The sequence below is a fragment of the Polypterus senegalus genome, chromosome 2 (genome assembly GCF_016835505.1).
Source record: "Polypterus senegalus isolate Bchr_013 chromosome 2, ASM1683550v1, whole genome shotgun sequence".
Taxonomy (NCBI): Eukaryota; Metazoa; Chordata; class Cladistia; order Polypteriformes; family Polypteridae; genus Polypterus; species Polypterus senegalus.
This window is the reverse complement of record NC_053155.1, coordinates 291,565,840-291,587,633: the sequence shown is the minus strand read 5'-3', so window position 1 is coordinate 291,587,633 and position 21,794 is coordinate 291,565,840. Positions and strand designations below refer to the sequence as shown.

Genomic DNA, 21,794 nt, shown 5'->3' with positions numbered 1-21,794 from the left:
GCAGATGGAAAGAGTACTTTGAGAGGCTGATGAATGAAGAGAATAAGAGAGAGAGAGAAGGCTGGATGATGTGGAGAAAGTGAATCAGGAAGTGCAACTGATTAGCAAGGAGGAAGTAAGGACAACTATGAAGAGGATAAAAAATGGAAAGGCCGTTAGTCAAGATGACATACCTATGGAAGCATGAAGGTGTTTAGGAGAGAGATTGTTTAATGGAATCTTGTAAAGTGAGAGGATGCCTGAGGATTGGAGAAGAAGTGTGCCGATATTTAAGAATAAGGGGGATGTGCAGGACCACAACACAAACCACAAGGGAATAAAATTGATGAAGATTGATGATGACTACAAAATGGAGAAGTGCTGATTACATTTATTGTAATGCTGTTATGTTGCAGTTGAATCAGTACTTTACAGTTTTTTAATTGGTGGTGTAAGTTTGTCTTCCATTTTGCTTTAGTGACTTGAGAGGCAGAGTTTCAGAAGTACTAATATGGAAGTAATAGTGCCATGTGTATAGAGTACGACAGGGGTGTCCATACTTTTTCAGCTTGCGAGCTACTTTTAAAATGAACAGGTCAAATAGTATATATTTACTGAGTATCATAGGTGGGTAGTAACAAGTTACATTTACTCCGTTACATTTACTTGAGTAACTTTTTAAAAAATTTGTACTTCTAAGAGTAGTTTTACTGCACCATACATTTTACTTTTGCTTGAGTACATTTGTGAAGAAGAAACGCTACTCTTACTCCGCTACATTGGGCAACACTCGAATCGTTACTATTTTTCCATTAGATAAAGTCGGACAGACAATTTTGAATCTGCTCTGTGTGGCGTATGCTGTCAAGTTGTGCACACAGCTTTCATTGCGTCTCCAGCTCTGACGCAAGGTTTTGAATGTTCCCCAAATGAAGGTTTGAGGACAGATGTTGCATTTTTCATTTGAAAGCATTAACTGAGCTAATCATATTGACCATGGTTTTCTCTTTTCCTTGCAGCTGTAAATTAAGCTCATTCAACATGTTGGTCAGATCGGAAAAAAATGCCAAGTCTAGCGGCCATTGATCGTTATTAAGCTGCTTGTATTCTGCATGTTTAATGACAAGGAGAAACTCTTTTTTCTCCGGCCAGGGGTCTTGAAATCTCAGCAGGAATTTCTCCCTAGCCATCTGCCTCAACGAAGACATCTTTTGTCATCTCTCCATCTTGAAAGGACTTCTTATTCTTAATGATCGAGTGACTCACCTGGAACGATGCTTCGGTGTGTCTGCCTTTGCTTTTGAATTCAGCCGAGTGAAAAATGACGGCTGTCCGATTAACTGCGATTTTAGTTCCCTCTCCTTTCTCTTTCTCAGATTGCTTTTTGGAAGGAAGTCGGTTTCGTAGTTTTTATGAACAGTTCGAAAGTGCCTTTCCACATGTTCCTTCTTTGTTATAGCAATGATAGATTGACAAATGCACTTCGATTGTGACATTGTGAGAGAAAAAAATCCTCTTCCAATTCTACATCCAGCCCATAACCAAAAAATTTTTTTTAAATCCCTTCTTTAGTCGATATAAATTAGAAGGCTAACTAGTTCACTTAGATAGCCAGAGTTTTGCAGTAGCTCGCACGCTTGATCATGCATGCAGGATGACCAGTGTGTTAGAAGAAAAGAGATCTCAGACTGGCCGCCCTGTATGTCAATCAAGTGGCAAATGCCATAGGGAGGATATACGATAGACTAACATTTAAAAAAAATTTTTTTTGAATGCAATGCAATCTACCTGCACTACCTTTCCCATCTACCGATTGATCACGATCGACAGTGAAATTTTTATTTGCATGTCCAGCAAGCATGCAATGTAACCCATGAGAAACAAGAATGCAATCAAAATACAGGTTTCTGTTTTATTTAATAGAAAATGTAACCCACGTTACTTAACAAACTCCTAACACAGTTTTCCATACCTCTTGTTCAATATATTAGTAAATGTCTTCAAGAAAAAAAGAATAAACAGTAGATGCTACTTAAAAAGATTAACATATGTGCCTCAGAAAGTATTACAATGATTTTCAGATAGGACTCTTGTTTTTAACACTTTGCCACTTTTGCATTAGCCTTATGGAAGCAATACATTTATAATAAAAATTATTAGATGATTGCTACAATGGTTGTAATTAAATCCTGCACATTAAACATTTTTCTTTATCTTTTAAGCCATGAAATGGTTTAGGTGAGCCGTTACTCCACCAGAGTAGGCTTCAGAATGGAGAAGGAGGCCAGCCAACTGGAGAGAGACCATGTCCACAATGTGTATGAAAAAATTGCCCCATATTTCAATGACATTCGCTACAAAGCTTGGCCCAAAGTGCGTCAGTTTCTTCTTGACCAAGAACCAGGCAGTTTAATTGCTGACATTGGTGAGTTTGTTACATGTTGTTTGTGTGTTTAGCACCTCATTTGTTAGCTCTTTGTTAGTGGAAATCAATGGTTTATCTCTTGATTGTATTGTTTTTATAGGTTGTGGCAATGGAAAGTACCTTCATATTAACAAGAAAAGCTTTACTATAGGCAGTGACTGCTGTCTGCCACTGGTGGATCTTGCCAGGAACCATGGGCATGAGGTGCAGATATGCAGTACCCTGAAATTACCATACCGTAATGGTTGCTTTGATGCCATCTTGTCAATTGCAGGTATATCATTTTATTTCCATACTTCCATTTTCTTCTGTACTAGATCATTCAAGGTCTACTTAATGGGGGGTTAAGTGTGGCATATTGGCTTTTTTGAGTTATTGTATGCTTATATTAAATTGTGAGCTGTACTAAATAATTCTTAGCTTCTAAAAGCCACCAGAATTCTGTTATGAAAAATTTCTATTTCATTATCAGTTGGCTAATATGGAGACACTTACACTGTGTTGGATGCACATCAGATGTTGACATATTAAAAAGAATTAACACATTTGATTACCAAATCAAAATGTTTGCATTAACGATGTCCTTTTCCACATCCTCCCTCATGAGTTGTAGTGGTTTTGCATATGGACTTTTGCATAGGTGCTGTAATTATTTGTACTTCAAGAAAGGTGCTAAGGTAAGTGTTAGAAATATCAAAATGACTAAACCTGACCAGGCCAAATCTAAAAGTGAACCTGGTCCTGATATGAGTGCATGGTGAGGCACACAGACTCGGCAAGAGTGTGATTACACAAAAGCACATATTCATAAAGTTCAAATAAGTATCCTGAATTCCTGCTAGTGTGTATATACCTGTACATATAATGGGGTGGATTTTTTTGCATTTGCATATAAAGCAAACTTTCCTCCAGTGGAGTTAGGAGGTTTTCTTTATAGGAGATAATGTGTTTTTAAAATTTTGACTGTGGCTACATCTGTTCTTTAACCAAAGCTTTAAATGAAATAACTTCTGTTAAAACACAAAGTAAAATATGAAACTGCTGTGTGTAGTATGCAGATTGTTAAAATAGAGACATAATCTGTTTTCAAGGTGTAGAGCTTTGCTAAGTTATAAACACACTTAATTATATTTTAGATGTAAATAAATGATGTTGTTGATATTAAAACAATATTTTGTCTCCTGTAAATGAAACAATAACCAAGACTTAATTATATTTGATCTTCTGTTGTCTCTGCCACTGAATGTACAGATTAAATTTAGAACAGTGCAAAATATACATTAAAGTAATGTGGCAAACTTAATTTGTAAAGTACCCAAATTTTAGCACTAAGACCATCCATCCATTTTCCAACCCGCTATATCCTATATACCCACACACCAAGCACACACTAGGGACAATTTAGAATGGCCAGTGCACCTATCCTGCATGTCGTTGGACTGCACCACCGTGCCACCCGCACTAATCACATCTGACTACACCTTCAATAAGTGAGGCTTTAAATTAAATATCTTCTGTCAAAGCAAAGTGCTTTTAAGTCAAAATGCTGAAAACTGGAGTGCAGAAAGAAAAAAAATCTAAATGATATGTTGACTGAAAATATTACAAAATAAAACAAATTGTTTTTATATGGTATGCTCTGATGAATATTTAAAATCAATGGATTACAAAATACTGTATGTAAAACTTGTAACCCAAATACTGTGTAGAGGTATAGAGCTACTTTTTAGCTGATTAAAATCTGAACCTGAAGTTGTAATCTTATTGCCTGCTCACAGTTACCTGTTTCATTTTACAAATAGAGGTCTTGGACTCTGTCTTGGCAGTGTCTACAGATTTTTCATTCCAAATGCTTTCTTAATGAGAGCCTGTTTTATGCCTTTATATGAAAAACTTTGTAAAGTTACTTAGTTGTGACGGGAAATTCAAAACGAAGTAACATTTATATTTTAGAGATCAGTTTGGAAAAATAGGCTTTTCCTAAAAATTGGCCAAAGTCAGAAATGGACAAGAATATAATGAGGTAATGTCATCCTAATGGATATTAGATTATATATAAATACAGATACAAATAATACAAAAATAACTGCATCCCAGGCTCATCGTTTGTGAGTAGCAATACTACTTTTTATAGATGTTCAAGTGATCAAAGGTGTTAGAAAAGTGAATCCAACAGATGTAAATGTTAAAGGGTAGTGAGATACCAGAACAAAGTTTCCAGTCATACTGGCAAGTTGACAGCATTTTAGAAAGTCACCCAATGATATACATAGTTGGTAGACTTTCTTAAGGTTGTAAATTCATACACGAGTCTTTAATCAAGGTTTAGTTCCAGGCTGATTGGAAACACCATCACATTCTGTCTGAACATTTTTGAGAAACACTGTCAACTGCTAAACAGGTGATACAGTGGCATAATCTATAGTGCTGCTTCCTCCATGGCATCAGAATTCAAAACTCACCCCAGTCACTGTGCGTTTTCATATTGTCGTTTTTCTATGTGAATATTCTCTTGATACTCAGTGTTTCCTTTCACAAACCAAAGGTGTGCCTGACCAGAGAAGTTATGTTATTCCTGTGTACGTGTATGAGTGAGACTTCGTGTTTGACTGGCACCTTGCTTATTGTCTTGCACCCAATAGAGCTCAGAGGGGCTCCATGCCTCCCAGGCCCATATTACAATAAGCAAATTCTAAAAGTGATAGGAGATTGCTACATGAGTATGTGGAGGCCTTCTTATAAATACTTCATCATGTTTTTCTTCTGTGAAGCCATTTCTTATCAAGTCATGTTAAAACATTATATGCAAATTTTAGTTCCTGTAGTGATGCACATCTTCAACAATGCAGAATGTTGCAAAATATGCACTCGTAGGAATGCCAATAAAAACATTACAAAAATAAAAATAAGTGATTACATTGTCATTAAAAGCTTTGGTGCCAGCATTAAATTATGATGGAATTTTATATGACTGTCTTTATAATTCAGTTAATTATCCATCCATCCATTATCCAACCCGCTGAATCCATACACAGGGGTCTGCTGGAGCCAATCCCAACCAACACAGGGCACAAGGCAGGAATAAATCCTGGGCAGGGTGCCAACCCACCGCAGACACACTCACACACCAAGCCCAATTTAGAATCACCAATCCACCTAACCAGCATGTCTTTGGACTGTGGGAGGAAACCCACGCAGACACGGGGAGAACATGCAAACTCCACAGCAGGGAGGACCCGGGAAGCGAACCCGGGTCTCCTAACTGCGAGGCAGCAGCGCTACCACTGCGCCACTGTGCCGCCCAATTCAGTTAATTACATGTAATTAAATTATTTATATAGTTATCTTTATATAGTTAATTATTCTAAAATTGCATTTTCCTGTTAATGATTTTACAGCAAGGTGGAGCCTATTGGAGCAGATTGGGGTTCTGTATAATTTTTTTGTAGACGTTTTCTATAGTAAAGCCTATTCTGAGGCAATTTACAAGTATAGAACTACAGCCATACCTTTTTAAATACATTTTTTCACAGCTGGAGTACAGTCACCTTTAGTAAGTCAGAGACAGAGATATACTGTAAATGGTAATCCTGTGGTTACCATGGCCAAATCTTAGGTTCTAGGTCATACTGTACTGTATTGTAACATGCCCATCATTCAAATAAGGGAGCCATCTCACGCAGACACTAAGAGAACAAGAAAAATCCACACAGTGTCCCTGCAGTGAATCATATTAAGGTCTATATAGCTGTGTGGCGACAGCAGTAAGAGCCCTGCCACTGACTTTTTCATTCTTTGTTGTGGTAAGATTCCTAGTATAATCCGAGGGACGTTCAAAATGTTTCTGCACTTTTATATTTTCGTTGGAAACGGTGAAATTTGGAGGAGTAGTAACTGGTCGTGTCTGAGAGTGTCGTGTGACTAGTTCTGTCTGGCAAGCTAGCTGCCCTTGCAGTTTAGTACAAGAATTGTCATCCTGTGGTGAAGATGGCTGCGAAACTTATAAATTGCACCAAAGAGGAACAGCGTTCTGTCATATGCTTTTTGTGGACAGAAGGTGTGCCGGGAGCACAAATTCATCTCCGCATATGTGCTCAGTATGGGGATAAACTTCTCTCTCGTCTATGAGTGGATTGAAATGTTCAAAAATGGCCATACTAGTGTCACGGATGCAGAGCTCTCCAGATGTTCAGCTACAGCGACGAAAACGGTGAATGAAAAAAGAACCCTGATGTGAAAGCAGCGGTGCATCAGTGGCTACGTGCTCAACCAAAAACATTTTTTGCTGATGGCATTAAAAAGTTGGTAAACACTGGAATAATTGGATCTCAAAGGTTGATGACTATGTACAAAAGTGATGTCATTTGTTTCTGAATAGAGTTAAACAAAAAGTGTGAAACTTTTTGAACGTTCCTTCTATATAGGATTTTTAAAGTTATTTTAAAACTTTACAAACAAGATGGTGCTAACTGATAAGATATGTATCAGGATGTACTATAAGCTGGCTTTAAATGCATTACAAAGGAAATCTCAATAATTGCCTTAATTTAAACAGCTTTTTAGATATGTAAGTTGTAGACACGTAAGACTTTTTTGTATTATAATGTAACATATCCTGTTACTCCAATTCAGCATAAAATATGATGAAGCCTTACCTGGGTGCCCATGCCATGGGAGCTCTACTTGGACAGTAAACCAGCCCATCACATGGCTGACTTAAAAAGCACATACATGTGCACACCAGGTTCATTTGGAATTACCAAACAATCTAGCTTGCATGTCTTCAGTTATATGAAGGGCAAACCAGAATACCCTGAGACAAACCCAAAGCAGGCACTTGCTGGATCCATGAGAAGGCTGGGGCTATGACTAAGTGCCACGGGTATATATGCATTTATCTAGTGCTGCTGTTTTGGTTTTTTTATTGTATTCTTTAATATCTTTAGTACCACCTACCATCAAGCTAGACTGAAGGAATTTTCATAGTACAGTTCACAGTTGCTCTGATCTCACTATTACAATGTAATAGATATTCAGGCAGCTAAACTCCTCACTTTGTCAATTTAGCGACTAGGAGACTGGCTTGACATGAGGTGTACAAATCTCCAGTTTGTTAACAAAGAGCGGGTGTGAAGTGGCTCTGCTACCAAAGGCTAAAACAGGAAGCATGAACTTCACTGCATGTATTTGAAGCAGATACACTACCTACATTGGGAACGCTCCACTGTAAGGCAGCTCAGGAAGAACAAATATCACCAAAGCAAGCATATTGGAACGTGACAATAGTTTACAAAAATCGAAATGATTAATACTTAAGCATTTTGCCCATCTTAACAAATGGGACAAAAGTCATAAAACTGAACAATTTCGAATAATCAAAAAAACAAAAACAATTGTGCCCAAAGTCCCTTGAGAACTTGAGTCACAAAGAAAAAGGAACTGGTCAAGGAAGTGTAGGGCTTACAACCTCTACTCCTGGACAATAGAAAGCTCTTGTTTATTAAAAAAACAGACTGTTTGCATTGAAGGATGTGAAAGAAATTTCCTGATAGTGTTATTTGGCTTGTATGCTTGAACATGTTAAATAATTTTTACTTCTCTTTTCAAAAACAGTAATATAATTTTAAAAATGAAATTAGTGAATTTCCCTTTGGAGATAAATAAAGTTCTGTCTATCAGTCTATTTATCTATCTATACTCTTTCCCCACCAACAGATTAGATTCAGTTTGCAGATCTGGGATCCTCTGTTTGTTACCAGGTTACACATTAAATGTGACCTAAGGAATCGTCCTGGGAAATTTATATGTCACCTAGCAACAGGTTGTAAAAACGGCTCAGCTTATCTGGAATTAATTGGCTTTGTACATTGAGTAGCATGAGAGTGGTGAATTGCCAAGCAATGGAAATAAGGCCTGTTTGATGAGACATTAATCCTTACTGTATGATGTATGGTTAAGAAACGCGGATGCAAATCATCAACTACACCTGAATTAAATGATAGTCAGTTGAACTGTGTAAACACACTGCCACTGGGCCAAATGAGCGTTGACAGGTTATCCAGCACCATGAATTTCAACCTTGGTAGGAAAGATAAGTAAACACTAGGGTTTAAACTTTATTTGTAGGTAGGCATCTTTTGCAGGGTGATGTAGTGTTCAGCACTGTTGGTCAATAGCGCCTGAGTCTTGGACTCAAATCCTAAAACAGACTGCCTGTATCTGGATTTTCCTTTTAGGTACTCAAAGATGTGTAGGGTAGTTGTATTAACAACGCTGAATTTAGTGTGTGGGTATATGCTTGAGTGTACCCTGCAATGGAGTTCTGCCCCATTCAGGGTTGGTTTCCTCCATGCCACCATTGCTGATGGGAAAAGCATATGTCCCTGTGCCCCTGAAGTGGAAAAACAGGTTAGAAGGTGTGTTTGCAATTTGTTTATGGCTTGTCTTTAAATATTCAAATCATCTTAATGCCACATTTCAGAATATGTGTAGAAGGTATGAAAGCTGCAAAGGGACCTCATGATGCTATGCTGGACATTTTTGTGTTTTTTGATTGTGATAAATTACACTTTTGATGAAATAAAAGTTAAAGCAAAATTCTCAGTATGGAATAAATGTCTCAATTCCATTTCAGTAATTTTTTGTGATAATAAGAATTACTGATGAACGCTTTCAAATCACTTCAGCTTTTGGTCATCTGGCACCTCTGGATGAATGAAAAAAAAAAACCACATATGAAAAAAACCCACACATTCCACTCCTCTTGATGTCAAGTTATGCAAGATGTCGAGCTTTTTGGGGTTCCCCTTAGTTTTAGACCTTTAGCTTCAAAAAAGAAACTCATTTTAATGATATTTTCAACCATATTTTGTGCAGGAAAAACCTCCACATATGATATACTATTCTACTTGTCATGATGCCTAGTTATGCAAGATGTTGAGCTTTTTGGCCCTCTAAATCCAAAAACACTTTCAACCATATTTTGTGTACAAAATTATGCCCTTATGATAAAGAGTAATCCAATAGGTGTCTTCAGCAAAAATGATCAGAAGGACTTGAGGTTGTTTGTGCCACATCAGCTGACCCCAGGGATTCACCCACTAATGGAACACGAGGGGTCAAAATTACTCGGTTTCACAAAACTTTGAAAAACTGGATTGGTAATATATATAGACGTGTGGAATGTCGCTTTATGACATTTCAAAGTTGCTTATTATGAATATGATAATACAATTGCTATTTGATTATTTACTGGTGGTCCTCTCCCTCTAAAAGCCACTCCCAGAAGATTTAACAATGACAAAACTGCAAAATTAATAATAAAGGGTATCATTTTTGACTATTTCAAGGTCAGTGATTATTAATATGATGATGTAATTTTTTTTTCATTTTTTACTAGGGATTTAACCCTCTGTGAGCCTCAACAGAGAATGAAAAATGACAAATTTCTTTTACAATCTAGAGTATAGCGGCTTTTTTGCTGAAAGCTCAACATCTCAACATTCTCCAAAGTGAAACTGTCAATACGCCGTTACTGTACATAACAAAAAAGATTCCAGCTTTGTTAATGAACCTAAAGATGAAGGGAAAGTCAATTGGAAATTGCCATTGCATTTTTTACAATCTCTCTAAGCTGATTTGTTGGACATGGAAGTTGAAAGCAAGTGAATTATTTACTGAGATCACTGCATTATTACATCAGTTAGTGAAAATACTGAAGTAAAATGTTAAGGCTTTGTAGTAGACTCCTGTCTTGTGACATTTTTACAGTGATTTTGGGCTTATTGATTTTTGATTTTCCTCCTGTTGTTACTTTGATTGGCCAAAGGGAGCCATACTGGATGGCGACAAAACAAGTGATTGTAGGTAAAAGGTTAGCATAGATGTGAGCATGGTGGTATTATAAGCACAGTTTTACAATTTCATAGATGAGCTGCCAATATGCTTGCTTTTTTTTTCTTTGGATTCTTTAGTAAATCTCCTACTGTTATGTCCAAAGTATACCAAGTTTGGTGGGAAACAAAAACTTAACTCTCTAGCTGGAATGACTAACTTCTGCGGAATACTGGAATTAGCTTTCATTACTATTATTATTATGTATTCTGTTTCTCTTTTTGCAGTCATTCATCATTTCTCAACAAAGGAACGGCGGATCCGGGCACTGAAGGAAATGGCAAGAACCCTTAGAGTTGGGGGTCGTATAATGATTTATGTGTGGGCAATGGAACAAAAGAGAAGAAAATTTGAAAAACAGGATATCTTTGTACCCTGGAATCCAGAACCTCCGTCTCAGAAGGCAAGTCAATATAAACTGAGGAAAAGACCACAAAATACTTTTGCCGCAGATTGTTCCAGCAGCAGTGACATCAGTCAGGCTTACAGGAAGACAAAAAGCACTTCTTCAGTGGGGAACGACGAAGTACATACACTTTACAGTTCCTTTGAAAAATCTCTCAAAATATGGCTTTTTTCAAGGTCACTGGATTCCATTTTAGAATTAGGGGGCAGTAGTAGCTCAGCCACCACTAAACGACTAAACCCCTTCAAAAATGCAGGCCACCTATTAAATGATACAAGCAGATTTGAACTTTTTAAAAGCAACAAAGCTAGCCAGCTAATGGAGCAAGTATCTAATCTCTTTGTTTTAAGACAAGACTCAGATGAAGATGTTTTTAGCATAGAAGAATTTCAGAATCATAGACCGTCAGAAAGCATACGTTCTCACCTGCCAAAAAATGATTTGGGAACAAAGGAAAAAAATAAGTTGCTATGTGGGGAAACATGTGCTAAAATAGCTTTGCCTGACCTTGTGCCACATCCAGATCCTTTGATTAGGGAAGCAAATACCTGGAATAATCCTGACTGTAACATGTCAATTTGTCCTGATTCAAAAACTGGCTTACTTAGAGATTTTGAAAAGTTGCTAAAAATGGAAAGCCCTTCCCATGAAGAAAGAGTCCAAGATAAAAACACAAAAGAAACTAAATCTGAAGCATCTCTATTTCGTTATTATCATGTCTTTAAGGAAGGAGAGCTGCAGGATCTCATTGAAACATATGTAGACGAGCTTCACGTCATTCAAACGTATTTTGATCATGCAAATTGGTGTGTTGTTGCAGAAAAGATTCAAGTTTGGAAAATTTAAGCCAATACTGTAACCAATACAGGGGTTTTATTTAAACATAATTTAATCTAATATTATTTTAGAAACAAAGTAATAATGTCTGTGTGTAAACTGCAGCTTATTTGTTAGTATTGTGAACAGGCGGGGGCAATCTGAAGCAGACCTTGTAACAAGAAAAGTAATAGGAAGTCATTTATTAACAAAGTCAAGCAGACAAGCAGTGAGCACAATGCAAAATAATAAGTATATGCCCCCCGAGCCATCCTGTACTTTTTAGGGTATACAAGATACATTTTTCCATCCTAAGCCCCCTACCCAAAATGAGGAGGTTGAGGTCTATATAATTTTAGATCTGGGTGCTGCCCCCGTCCTAACTGTTAGGACCTCCGTGTCATTCCTAATCCTGCAGACACTCTTGCTATAACTACATAATCCAGGAGCTTTTGACTGAGCTTGTACTATAGCAACAGCCTGGGGAGTTCATGACGACTTATTGTCCATTCCAACCAAGGATCAATTACCGTATACTGCATGGGATGTGTGTCACCTTGCAGCTCTCACAGCCGCCCAGTTTGCCTCCGTGCTATCTATTAGATTATGTTTGCTAGAATGTGTGCTGTACAGTGGACACCAGTCATTATATTGGGTGTGTTATGGCAGCACCAGCTCCTTTACAGTCCAGAAAGCGCTTGATCAGTAAAAGCAAATGCAAAATACTTTCAGTGGTCATTATAGTACTAGGGTGTTGTACCGTGTTAGCCATTATGAATGTAGAGAAAAGCCAAGCAAAATGACACCTTTTATTGGCTAACTAAAAAGATTACAATATGCAAGCTTTTGAAGCAACTCAGGCCCCTTGACGCAGCACATTTTGGACATGTGAGAGTGGCAGGCAGTAAGACAAGTAACAATGTGTAGCCTGCACATTGGACTTAAGGGAGACAAAAGGAAATCACAGCCATGTATAGGCAGTATATAAAGAGTCATAGAACAGGCATTGCAGAAAAGCAATATACCATACTGTAGTATAAAACTGTGCGGAGAGATGCATTGACTGATCTGTATTCAAAGTAATTTCAAATGTGAATCAAGTACCTCCACATTAGACTGTTGTGAGCTAGCTAATACCTAAGAAATGTCCTGCATTTAGCAGAGCGAAACAGCATTTATTGTAAAACGACACAACCATCTTCGTTATCTCGTCTATCAGTCCACATTATGTTTTAAATGAAAAGGGGACCGTTCATGCAGCAGCATAATGGATGATAGGGCCAAGCCCCATTTTACATAAGTAACATGAAGTTACCATCAAACCGACGTGTCTTTAGATAAACCAAAGATACACCAAGCTCAAAATACTGACACGTATGTCTGTAAAATGAAAGACTTAAAGGCTTTGTTTCAGTTATCCGTGTGGAAGTTGGGACATATAGGGAAAACAGACAGGCAAGTCAGACAATCTGGTCCACTTTTCATTTAATCGGACAGACAGGCAGATACTTCATTAATCCCAAATGAATTTGCAAAACGTGCAGCACCATTCATACAACACAAAAACAGGTTGTCAGGATAACATGCAAGTGACACCTCTTTATTCTTCACACAGACTTAGACCAACATCACATCAACAGGAGGAGGGACACATTATAAAGTATAATGGTTGCTTGTAAGGTGACCTCTTATAGCACTCCCTCTATAGTCAGTCTTTTGTTGACATTAAATATTAACAAACCTGATTCTGATGTCCACCATGTTTGGGGAGGTCTGAGGTCTGAGGTTTGATGTGACACTACGGCTGCAGTACATTCAATAGGTTAAAGGCCCAGGTGCAAGTACACCTTTTTAATTGTAAAGTTAATGGAGGATTGCACCACACTGAAAATAACTCCATGTGTTCTAAAGCAAAAACAAACCTTGAGAACTGATAACTTGCAATATGCTGTGATGTAGTGCCATGGCTTGTTTATCTCCATTTTAAATATTTTGTCCCAGAAAGAATATTGCACTTTTTAATGTTCTATGTTGTAACGCAGGATTAATGCCTCTGATGAAAACCACATCGAAAAATGTACAAATGATAATAATGACCCTAAAATCACTGTGTAAAGTCATGTGAAATGTATTTTTAATTTCAACATTAACAATTGTCAACAAATATATAAATATTTATCTAATTGCTATTGCACAGTAAGTTACATTCAGATAAACAATAAAGATGATGCCAGTAATCATTTTTCTCAATTGTTTAGGTGATACAAATCAGTGTTGTATTCAGCACTGTTTAGTCAGTCATCTTCTAACCCATGTTGCCCAGAACAGGATCACAGGGTGTGCTGGAGCCTATCCCAGCTATCCCATCACACACACACACACACACACACACCACTCACCCCAGCCACACACTAGGGCCCAGTTTAGTATCACCAATCCACCTACACTTCATGTCTTTGGTCTGTGGGAGGAAACCGGAGCACCCAGAAGAAACCCACTCAGACACAGAGAGAACATGCAAACTCCACACAGGCAGGACTCAGGATACAAACCCTGGTCTCCTTACTGCTAGCACTGCGCCACCATGTTGCTCTCAACGTTGTTTAGTGTTACTAAATTATTGTGAGCTCTACGTAACTGCTGGACATCATTTTGAACCTCTACACAGGACACAGCCTGATGTATCGTTAGTCGACACCTTAGCATCAGTAACTGAAGACCACAGGCCATGCTGGCCCTTAGATACAGGTTTACTGAGTGCAGCCAGCGTCATAAATGAATGTCATCAAAAGCAGAGGCAAGTTTTGTGGAAAGAGTTGCCTTCTGTGCTCACTTCACAGATCTGCCAAAGAGCCCAATTGAGTGGCTGCCAGCTAGTAGCAGAATTGGCACTGCCAGTTGTATTCTCATTCATTTTCTTTTTTTTTTTTATTTTATTGATTTTATTTTTATGATTTTTCTATCATTCCATACAAATAGGATTGAAAACAAATCAACCCCCCACCCCTGAGAAAGAGATCATGGCCAACGGAGTAACGCTTAAAGCTTGTAAAAATACATAAGCTGATGAGTTTAATAGGCGGATAAAGATAAATGGAGAAGAAAAAGAAATGCAAAAAGAATTACTTCCTCAGTGCTTTAAGAGCTTATTCTAAAATATTATTGACTAGATCCTGCCAGGTTTTGAAAAAGTTCTGCACAGATCCTCTTACTGAGAATTAGATTTTTTCCAATTTCAAATAATTTAAAACATCAGTTACTCACCAGGAACCCCAAACAGCTGTTAATGGGTTAGGAAGGATTGTGACAACAAGGCCGTCTGAAAGGCACTTCAAGATTTTGGTTCAGATTGATGTTAATTTCGCGCAGGCCCAAAACATGTGACCCAGTGAAGCTGGGACTTGATTGCAGCGTTTGCAGGTTGGATGTTGACCTGGAAACATTTTGGACAGTTTTAAGCTGAGAGAGATGTGCTCGATATATTATTTTAAGTTGAATGATTGTATGCTTTGTGCATATGGAGCTTGAGTGAACTCTCTGCATTGCTACCTTCCATTTCTTTTCTGATATATTAAGAGATCCTTTTCCCGGTGTCCTCTTGGACCTTTGAAAGGGAGGGACTGTACAATAATTTGATATATTGCAGAAATGCTGTCTGAGTCTTCCAAACTGAGCAATATTTTTTCTTTCATGGAGGAAGGTGCAAGACGAGGGAAATCGAGCAGGTTCTGTTTGACAATTTGAAGATAGTGAAAGAAATGTGTTGCTGTTAAGTTACATTTGGAGTGTAACTGTTTGTAGGATGCAAAGATGTTGTCTATATAAAGATCTCTAAGCAATTTAATCCAAAATGTTTTCCAGATATTAAAAAACTACATATGTTTATGAGGGTTGAAAAAGGTGGTTCTCATGCAGAGGTGCCACAGATAAAAGCTTCTCCATCTTAAAATGCTTTCTACATTGGTCCCATATTCTGAGTGAGTGAAGCACAATTGGGTTACAGTATTAGTATAGCGGCGATAACTTGCATTTATTTTGGCACAGAGCAGGGAATATAGACAAGTACTTCAGGATTTTATTTCTATTGCGGACCAGGCCTGTGTATGTTCATCTATTTGTGTCCAGGTTTTTATAGCTTGTATGTTTGCTGCCCAGTAATAAAACTGAAAGTTAGGTAGAGCCATGCCACCTTCTGTCTTAGGTCTTTGTAGGGTCGCACTTTGGATATGTGGATGTTTTGAGTTCCAGGTAAATGAGGTTATGGTTGAATCTAATTGCTTAAAAAATGATTTATTGATGTATATTGGAATGTGTTGAAATAAAAAAAGAGAAGCTTACTTAACAACATTAATTCTTCCACCAAGACTGAGGTGAAGGGTCTCATTCATTTTCAAGGTGCTCAGCCTGTTGCCACTCAGTGTAAAGCATCACTCATTTGAGAAAGGACACTGCTATAATAATCACAAATAAGCCTTCTTTGAAAAATGCAAAGAATTGTTCTGCTCATTCTATGATGAGAATCCTTCAAACCCCTTTCCTGGTATTAATTTTATTTTATTTTTTTTCAGAAAGTGCTTCCCAGGAATTGACTTCTTTCCCAATATTGAATTATGCACTGCACAATCATTTTTACATTATCTATTTACCTGTTAAATTTGTTATTTAACAAGTGTTGCAGCAACAGGTTTATATTAATTTCAACTTTACGTGACAAAGCTTAAATACTATATGCAGTTTGCTCTTTTTTTCTTATTTTAGTAATATGGCCAAAATTTGTCTTACTTATGACTGTGGTCCAAAAAGTGTGCAAAAACAAATAAAAGAGCAAGCTAATGTAGTTTAATGTTACTTGTAATACTCTTAGCACAGTCAATACCATTCCAACTGAATGGAGCTTTAGGCCTACTGACGCGTAGATAAGCTGGAAAAGGGGACATGTGAATGGTAAGCTGGACTGAGAAGAAAGTTAAACTGTGATGACTCTGCTTGACAGCTTGAAGTTGATTTAATAAACAGTCGGAGCCAAAGCCATAACATATCGCGTACCACTAGTCAATTGCCAAAGCACAGCACCTCCGTATTGGGAACATCCCACCTCAGGGCGTTAGTGAGTGAAAATAAATGAATGACAGGGAAACAATTCCTGCTCAAAAATCTAGAAAGGCCAAACTACTCTACAACAGAAGTATGTCATTCGAAATTGTTAGAAAGGTAATGGCTCTGCAGGTCACTTTACAGCCTGAACTTTGTTAACTGTTCATTTTGCAATCATTTTTATTTTGTAGAAATGATTATATTTACAGTATCCAGACTAAAACAATGTGCATTTTTAATCCAACGGAAGAGGTTTAATTAAACGCAAATTTGGACCTCCAGTGCCATCTAGCCACACAGATTGATTATAGAGGACTACAATTTCAAAATGTCTTATTTCATAACATCTGTGAATCTGAAAACACACCGTCGGCCCCCCTGCAGATTCACGGAAGGGCTTTAAGTACTGCTGCTAGCACATCTGCTCGGTTTGTGAGGTTGTCATTTTGGCAAGAGGTAGGTTAGCATACATAATTGACTCACTCACACCTCATGTGTTTATCTCGCTGGGAGTGTTCCTGTGATGGACCCTCACCCCACCCAAGGTCCATTACTGCCCTGTGCTCAATGATAGATGCCGCCTGTCTAAATGTCACCTTCAACTCGCAGGCCTTTAGTTAGCGTATATGGTGTGCATCAACAGTCAGTAAGGATTCCCAAATATTTAATGACTGAGACCCTTACTGTGTATTTCACTTCCACACTTGCCTAATAGCACATTGAAAGTGTTCATCTCAATTCATCTTTAAACTACGAGGGCAGACTGGAACGTTTACAGAACACACCTGTCATTCTGCATCTGAGGGCGGTTTAGTGTTGGCGACCTTCAACTTTTAAAGTGCCTTCCTTCACACTGTACTCCAAAGATCTCACACAACTGTGAATTATTTGATCTTGTGTTTAAAACAGCGATTTTAATGCTATTTAGCTCTCCCTCAAATTAAAGTTACCTTCCTTTTCATCTTTTCAACACTTCCACCACCCAAATGTCATTGTCCTGCTCATTGTCTGTTGTTATTCCACCAACTTTTTGCTGCAGTTCAAACATCCCTCAAGTGCTTTGGTCAAAATTGATTTGCACATTTCTGACATAGTTGAAGAAACGTCATTGTCAAAATTGGAGTTAAACTATTGGGTGTGACCACTCAGAGTCTTAACAGACAAGACTTGCTGGCACAAGGTACACACAAGTTCAGCCATTCTCTCATTGAACTCTCACCCTAGTTTCCACTACCTTGTCACAACTTGTGGATTTATTAACAGCTATCAGTTATCGCCTGGTAAAACATGAACAAGTGCTAAATGACATTAAAAATAAAAATCACCAGGTCTAAGGTAAGTCCAAGTCCTGGTCCGAGGGGGCCACAGTGGTCAAGGCTCCTGACGGAAAACCTTGTTATGCTTTTATCATCTTCAAAGTGTTTCTTGTTGTTTGGTGGAAATTGCACATTTTTAACACTTTAACAGTCCTTTTCTAGTTTAAAAATTGATCTGGACATTACTGTGCACATCCAGTCGAGTGTTAGGAGAATACGGAAACACAGTAGAAGTTAACATACTGTACACGAGTAGAATATGACAGCAGCCAAATGTGAGTAAACACATAGAACTCTACGTTTGTATACTTGTGTGATTCCGAGTAAAACACGATGACATACTTTATACGCAAAATGACCGAGTATGTAAGTGTTGATGTGTATTTGTGCATTTCCTCAATGAGATCTTCACACTGCCTACATGTACTGTTACTTCCATATTCCTATTCAAAGTCTGCCTGGTCAAAGGTACGAGTTAAATTTATTGCATAAGCTTTGTTGAAATTTGACGTCACTTGTCATGCACTGACCGCTGAGCTAATCAATGAATCTGAAACACCAGTACTGATCAAAGACTAAGGGCAGGGTTGTATTTGAACAAATCACTGCATTCATCCATCCATCCATTTTATTCAACTGCTCAGTCACTTGCTTGATGTTATTCCTGCATACTTTTAGGTAAATTACCATGTTTTGCTCCTTGGGCTAATTTATGAATATTCATGAAGACTTCAGTTCAGTGGAGGCAACCATCTTATGTATGACAATGCATTTAACACATAGCCTCAAGTGGACAAAACCTTAGAAGCACTGATTTTAGCCATTTAATCAATGAAACTGTATTCAATACTTGAACTTTATGTGACATTTAAAAGGTGTCTTTAACAATTTAGTCATCACTCCTTAATCCAGTATACAATACAGTTTATTTTTGTATAGCCCAAAATCACACAGGAAGTGCCGCAATGGGCTTTAACAGGCCCTGCCTCTTGACAGCCCCCCAGCCTTGACTCTCTGAGAAGACAAGGAAAAACTCCCAATAAAAACCTTGTAGGGAAAAATGGGAGAAACCTCGGGAAAGGCAGTTCAAAGAGAGACCCCTTTCCAGGTAGGTTGGGCGTGCAGTGGGTGTCAAAAGTAGGGGGTCAATACAATACAATATACAGAACAGAACAATTCCTTAAGACAGCATAATAATAAAGATTTTAGAAGTACGAGAGTACGAGTATGAGATCACCGCTGCCTTTGACTACATTGAAGCAGACGTAACTACAAGGATGCTTGCTTGGCCCATCCTGGCTCAGTAAAATGTTAGTTTGTTGTTAAAAGTCGCAACAGCCTTGGGTGCTCTTGAGGTACACGTGTGCCACTCGTGTCATGCACTTTACAATATGCCTATTACAGATTATTTTTAACTCTAGTTTTATCGTCTCCATTCCTAAATAGTGGACACAAGTTGAACTGTTTCTCTAAATACAAACTGATGTGCTGACATCTCCCATTTTATTTCTTTTATCAGTTATTGATAATTTCCTCTCAATCCTTACTTGCCTGACTTATTCAAGGGTTGACTTGTAGGTTGCCTTTTTTTCCTTTTTAATTCTAAGTTGAATGCTGCTGGATCATAACATTTCAAAACTTGAATAAATTATTTAAATATGTTCTTGGGGAGAAAAGGATGATTTGTCCTAAGAGATGTGTGTTGGAATGGGGATTGTGAATACAGTATTTGTATGATGTGCATTTTACGTTGGTTATCTCAGCTTGTGACTTTAGAAAACTGAATAAATATTTTTGTCATTTTTATAACCATTGTTTATGTGTCACATTTTAAAAATGTCATGCATTCTTGTGTTGTTGATAATTTTCCAAAGTATCAATGAAGTTTTTTCACAAAAATAAATGTATGTTAAAATTTCCTGTTTGCTTTTTTCCTCCCCTACAACTCACATACAAAGTCTTTCTCACATAATTAATTTTTTAAATAGAAATATAACATATTATAGGCAAGTTCAAACATAATATAAATATTAAAGCATCTGTATATTGCATTTTGTTTTAAAACATTATTTAATGCAGGAAAACAGTAAATTTCCCTCCTTTGCACATTGGCTAAACCAAATATATAGTCTTTTTCAGTTATTATACATTTGGAGAGAAGTTTGTTAAACTGGATAAACATATAAAAAAAATGAAAATCTCCCAGGTAGAGAGGGTAACAGAGTATAAAACCCTAAACAAGAGGCCTATTTGTTACAAGGTATCAATGGCAGCTGCGTTCAATGGCGAACATAAAAACAGACGTGTGCACTACAGGGTTAGCATATCAAAGATACATCAAAATTGTAGATCAAGAGAACTTGTTGTGCAGTGCTTATATTTAGCAAACCTGTACCCCCACAATGATGCGGATGTTGCACTGGTTTGGACATTTTCAGCTAATGTCCATCTGTATTACTTGTCATTACTCTTACCACTACAGTGGAATCTCGGTTCACGAACGTCTCTGAACACGTACAGATTGGGTTCCGACCAAAAAGTTTGCCAAACTTTTGCATCTGCTCACGACCACACACTTTAATGACGAACAAGCCAGTTTCCCTTCTGGTTCGTGCACGCCGATAATTTCCGCACGTGTTCAGTCTCTCCCTGTGCAGCGGGCGAGTGAGAGAGAGAGCGAGAAGGCAGTTAAAGAATGCACCAGGCTTGTTTTTAAAGAGACTGCTTCGAGCATTGTTTTAATCTCATTGTATTTAATGAAGTCTTTTTTCTATTGGACTTTAACCTCCACTTCACTTGTTTTTATGGGATCATTTATTTATTGAAGGATTCTGAAAGCACTGCACTTTATTTAATTTGGACTTTGTTTTTGATTGTTGTTTTGTTGATTTAAATAAAAGCACTTGGCACTTTTTGCACCATCCGATTGCTCCACTGTTGTGCCTCACTGTCGTGCTCATCGGTAACATTTACCGACGGTGACGGGTTTAAGGGCTCCCTGAAGTGAGATGGGAGCATGCAGCAATCCCGCATCATCACAGACTTTACCTCAAAGCTGTAATCTCCTCTCCACCCAGTTCCTTCTCACTTCCTTCATGCCAGAACTCAACTCATGCAAGGTTAGTTTTCTTGGTTGTTTATGGTTAATTTTTGTATAAATTACAATTTTTCAAATGTTCATTTTTTTCCCTGTGCTTAAAACTCATTAAAAAAAGTGTTTACAGAGAGCAGTTCATAAGGCTGTAGTGTGAATGTGCAATGTTAGTTTTCTCTGTATTATTCAATGTTTTTCCATTTACTTTACTATTACGCTGTGCATTCTATGGTATACTTAACTATTTTTGTGCTTAAAAATCTTTGAAAAAAACTATACATTTACATACAGCTCGTACAGTCCTGAACGGATTAATTGTATTTACATACAATCCTATGGGGGAAATTACTTCAGGTCACGACCAAATCGGGTTGCGACCAGAGTTTTGGAACGAATTACAGTCGTGACCCGAGGTTTCACTGTACATCATTGAGCCTGCAGTCCAGAGAGTTGGGGATCACGGGGTGGACCTCTTCCTCCTTCCACAGTTTACAAGGCTCTGTTGAGCACAGTTAATAAAAATGGGTGACTATAATAACCAAAGACTGCAGAAAATACCAAAAAGAAAGAGATTGTTTAAATTATTAACGTATCAAATTCATATTAATACTGAGGTTTTAAAGTAAAACACAGTAACACTCTGATGCTTGTTAACATTGCACTCACTTTTCTGAACATTACTGAAGTCGGTGACTTGAGTTTAATTTGAATTAACATTCAAAAATATGCTTTGTGTAATTTAATGTTTTCACCAGTAAATGTATGGAAGGC

The 21,794-nt window shown here is 37.7% G+C and overlaps 1 protein-coding gene across 1 annotated transcript in view; it reads left to right on the top strand.

The window, feature by feature from the left end:
• The window catches only part of trmt9b (tRNA methyltransferase 9B), a 39,990-nt gene extending 26,057 nt beyond the window's left edge, over positions 1 to 13,933 (top strand). The window contains exons 2-4 of the mRNA XM_039745770.1: positions 2,202 to 2,404; positions 2,505 to 2,678; positions 10,525 to 13,933. Coding sequence (XP_039601704.1) covers positions 2,251 to 2,404; positions 2,505 to 2,678; positions 10,525 to 11,549 — 1,353 coding nt within the window. The 5' untranslated portion in view covers positions 2,202 to 2,250 and the 3' untranslated portion in view covers positions 11,550 to 13,933. The remainder of the gene's footprint in view (positions 1 to 2,201; positions 2,405 to 2,504; positions 2,679 to 10,524) is intronic.
• Positions 13,934 to 21,794: the final 7,861 nt, after the last annotated feature.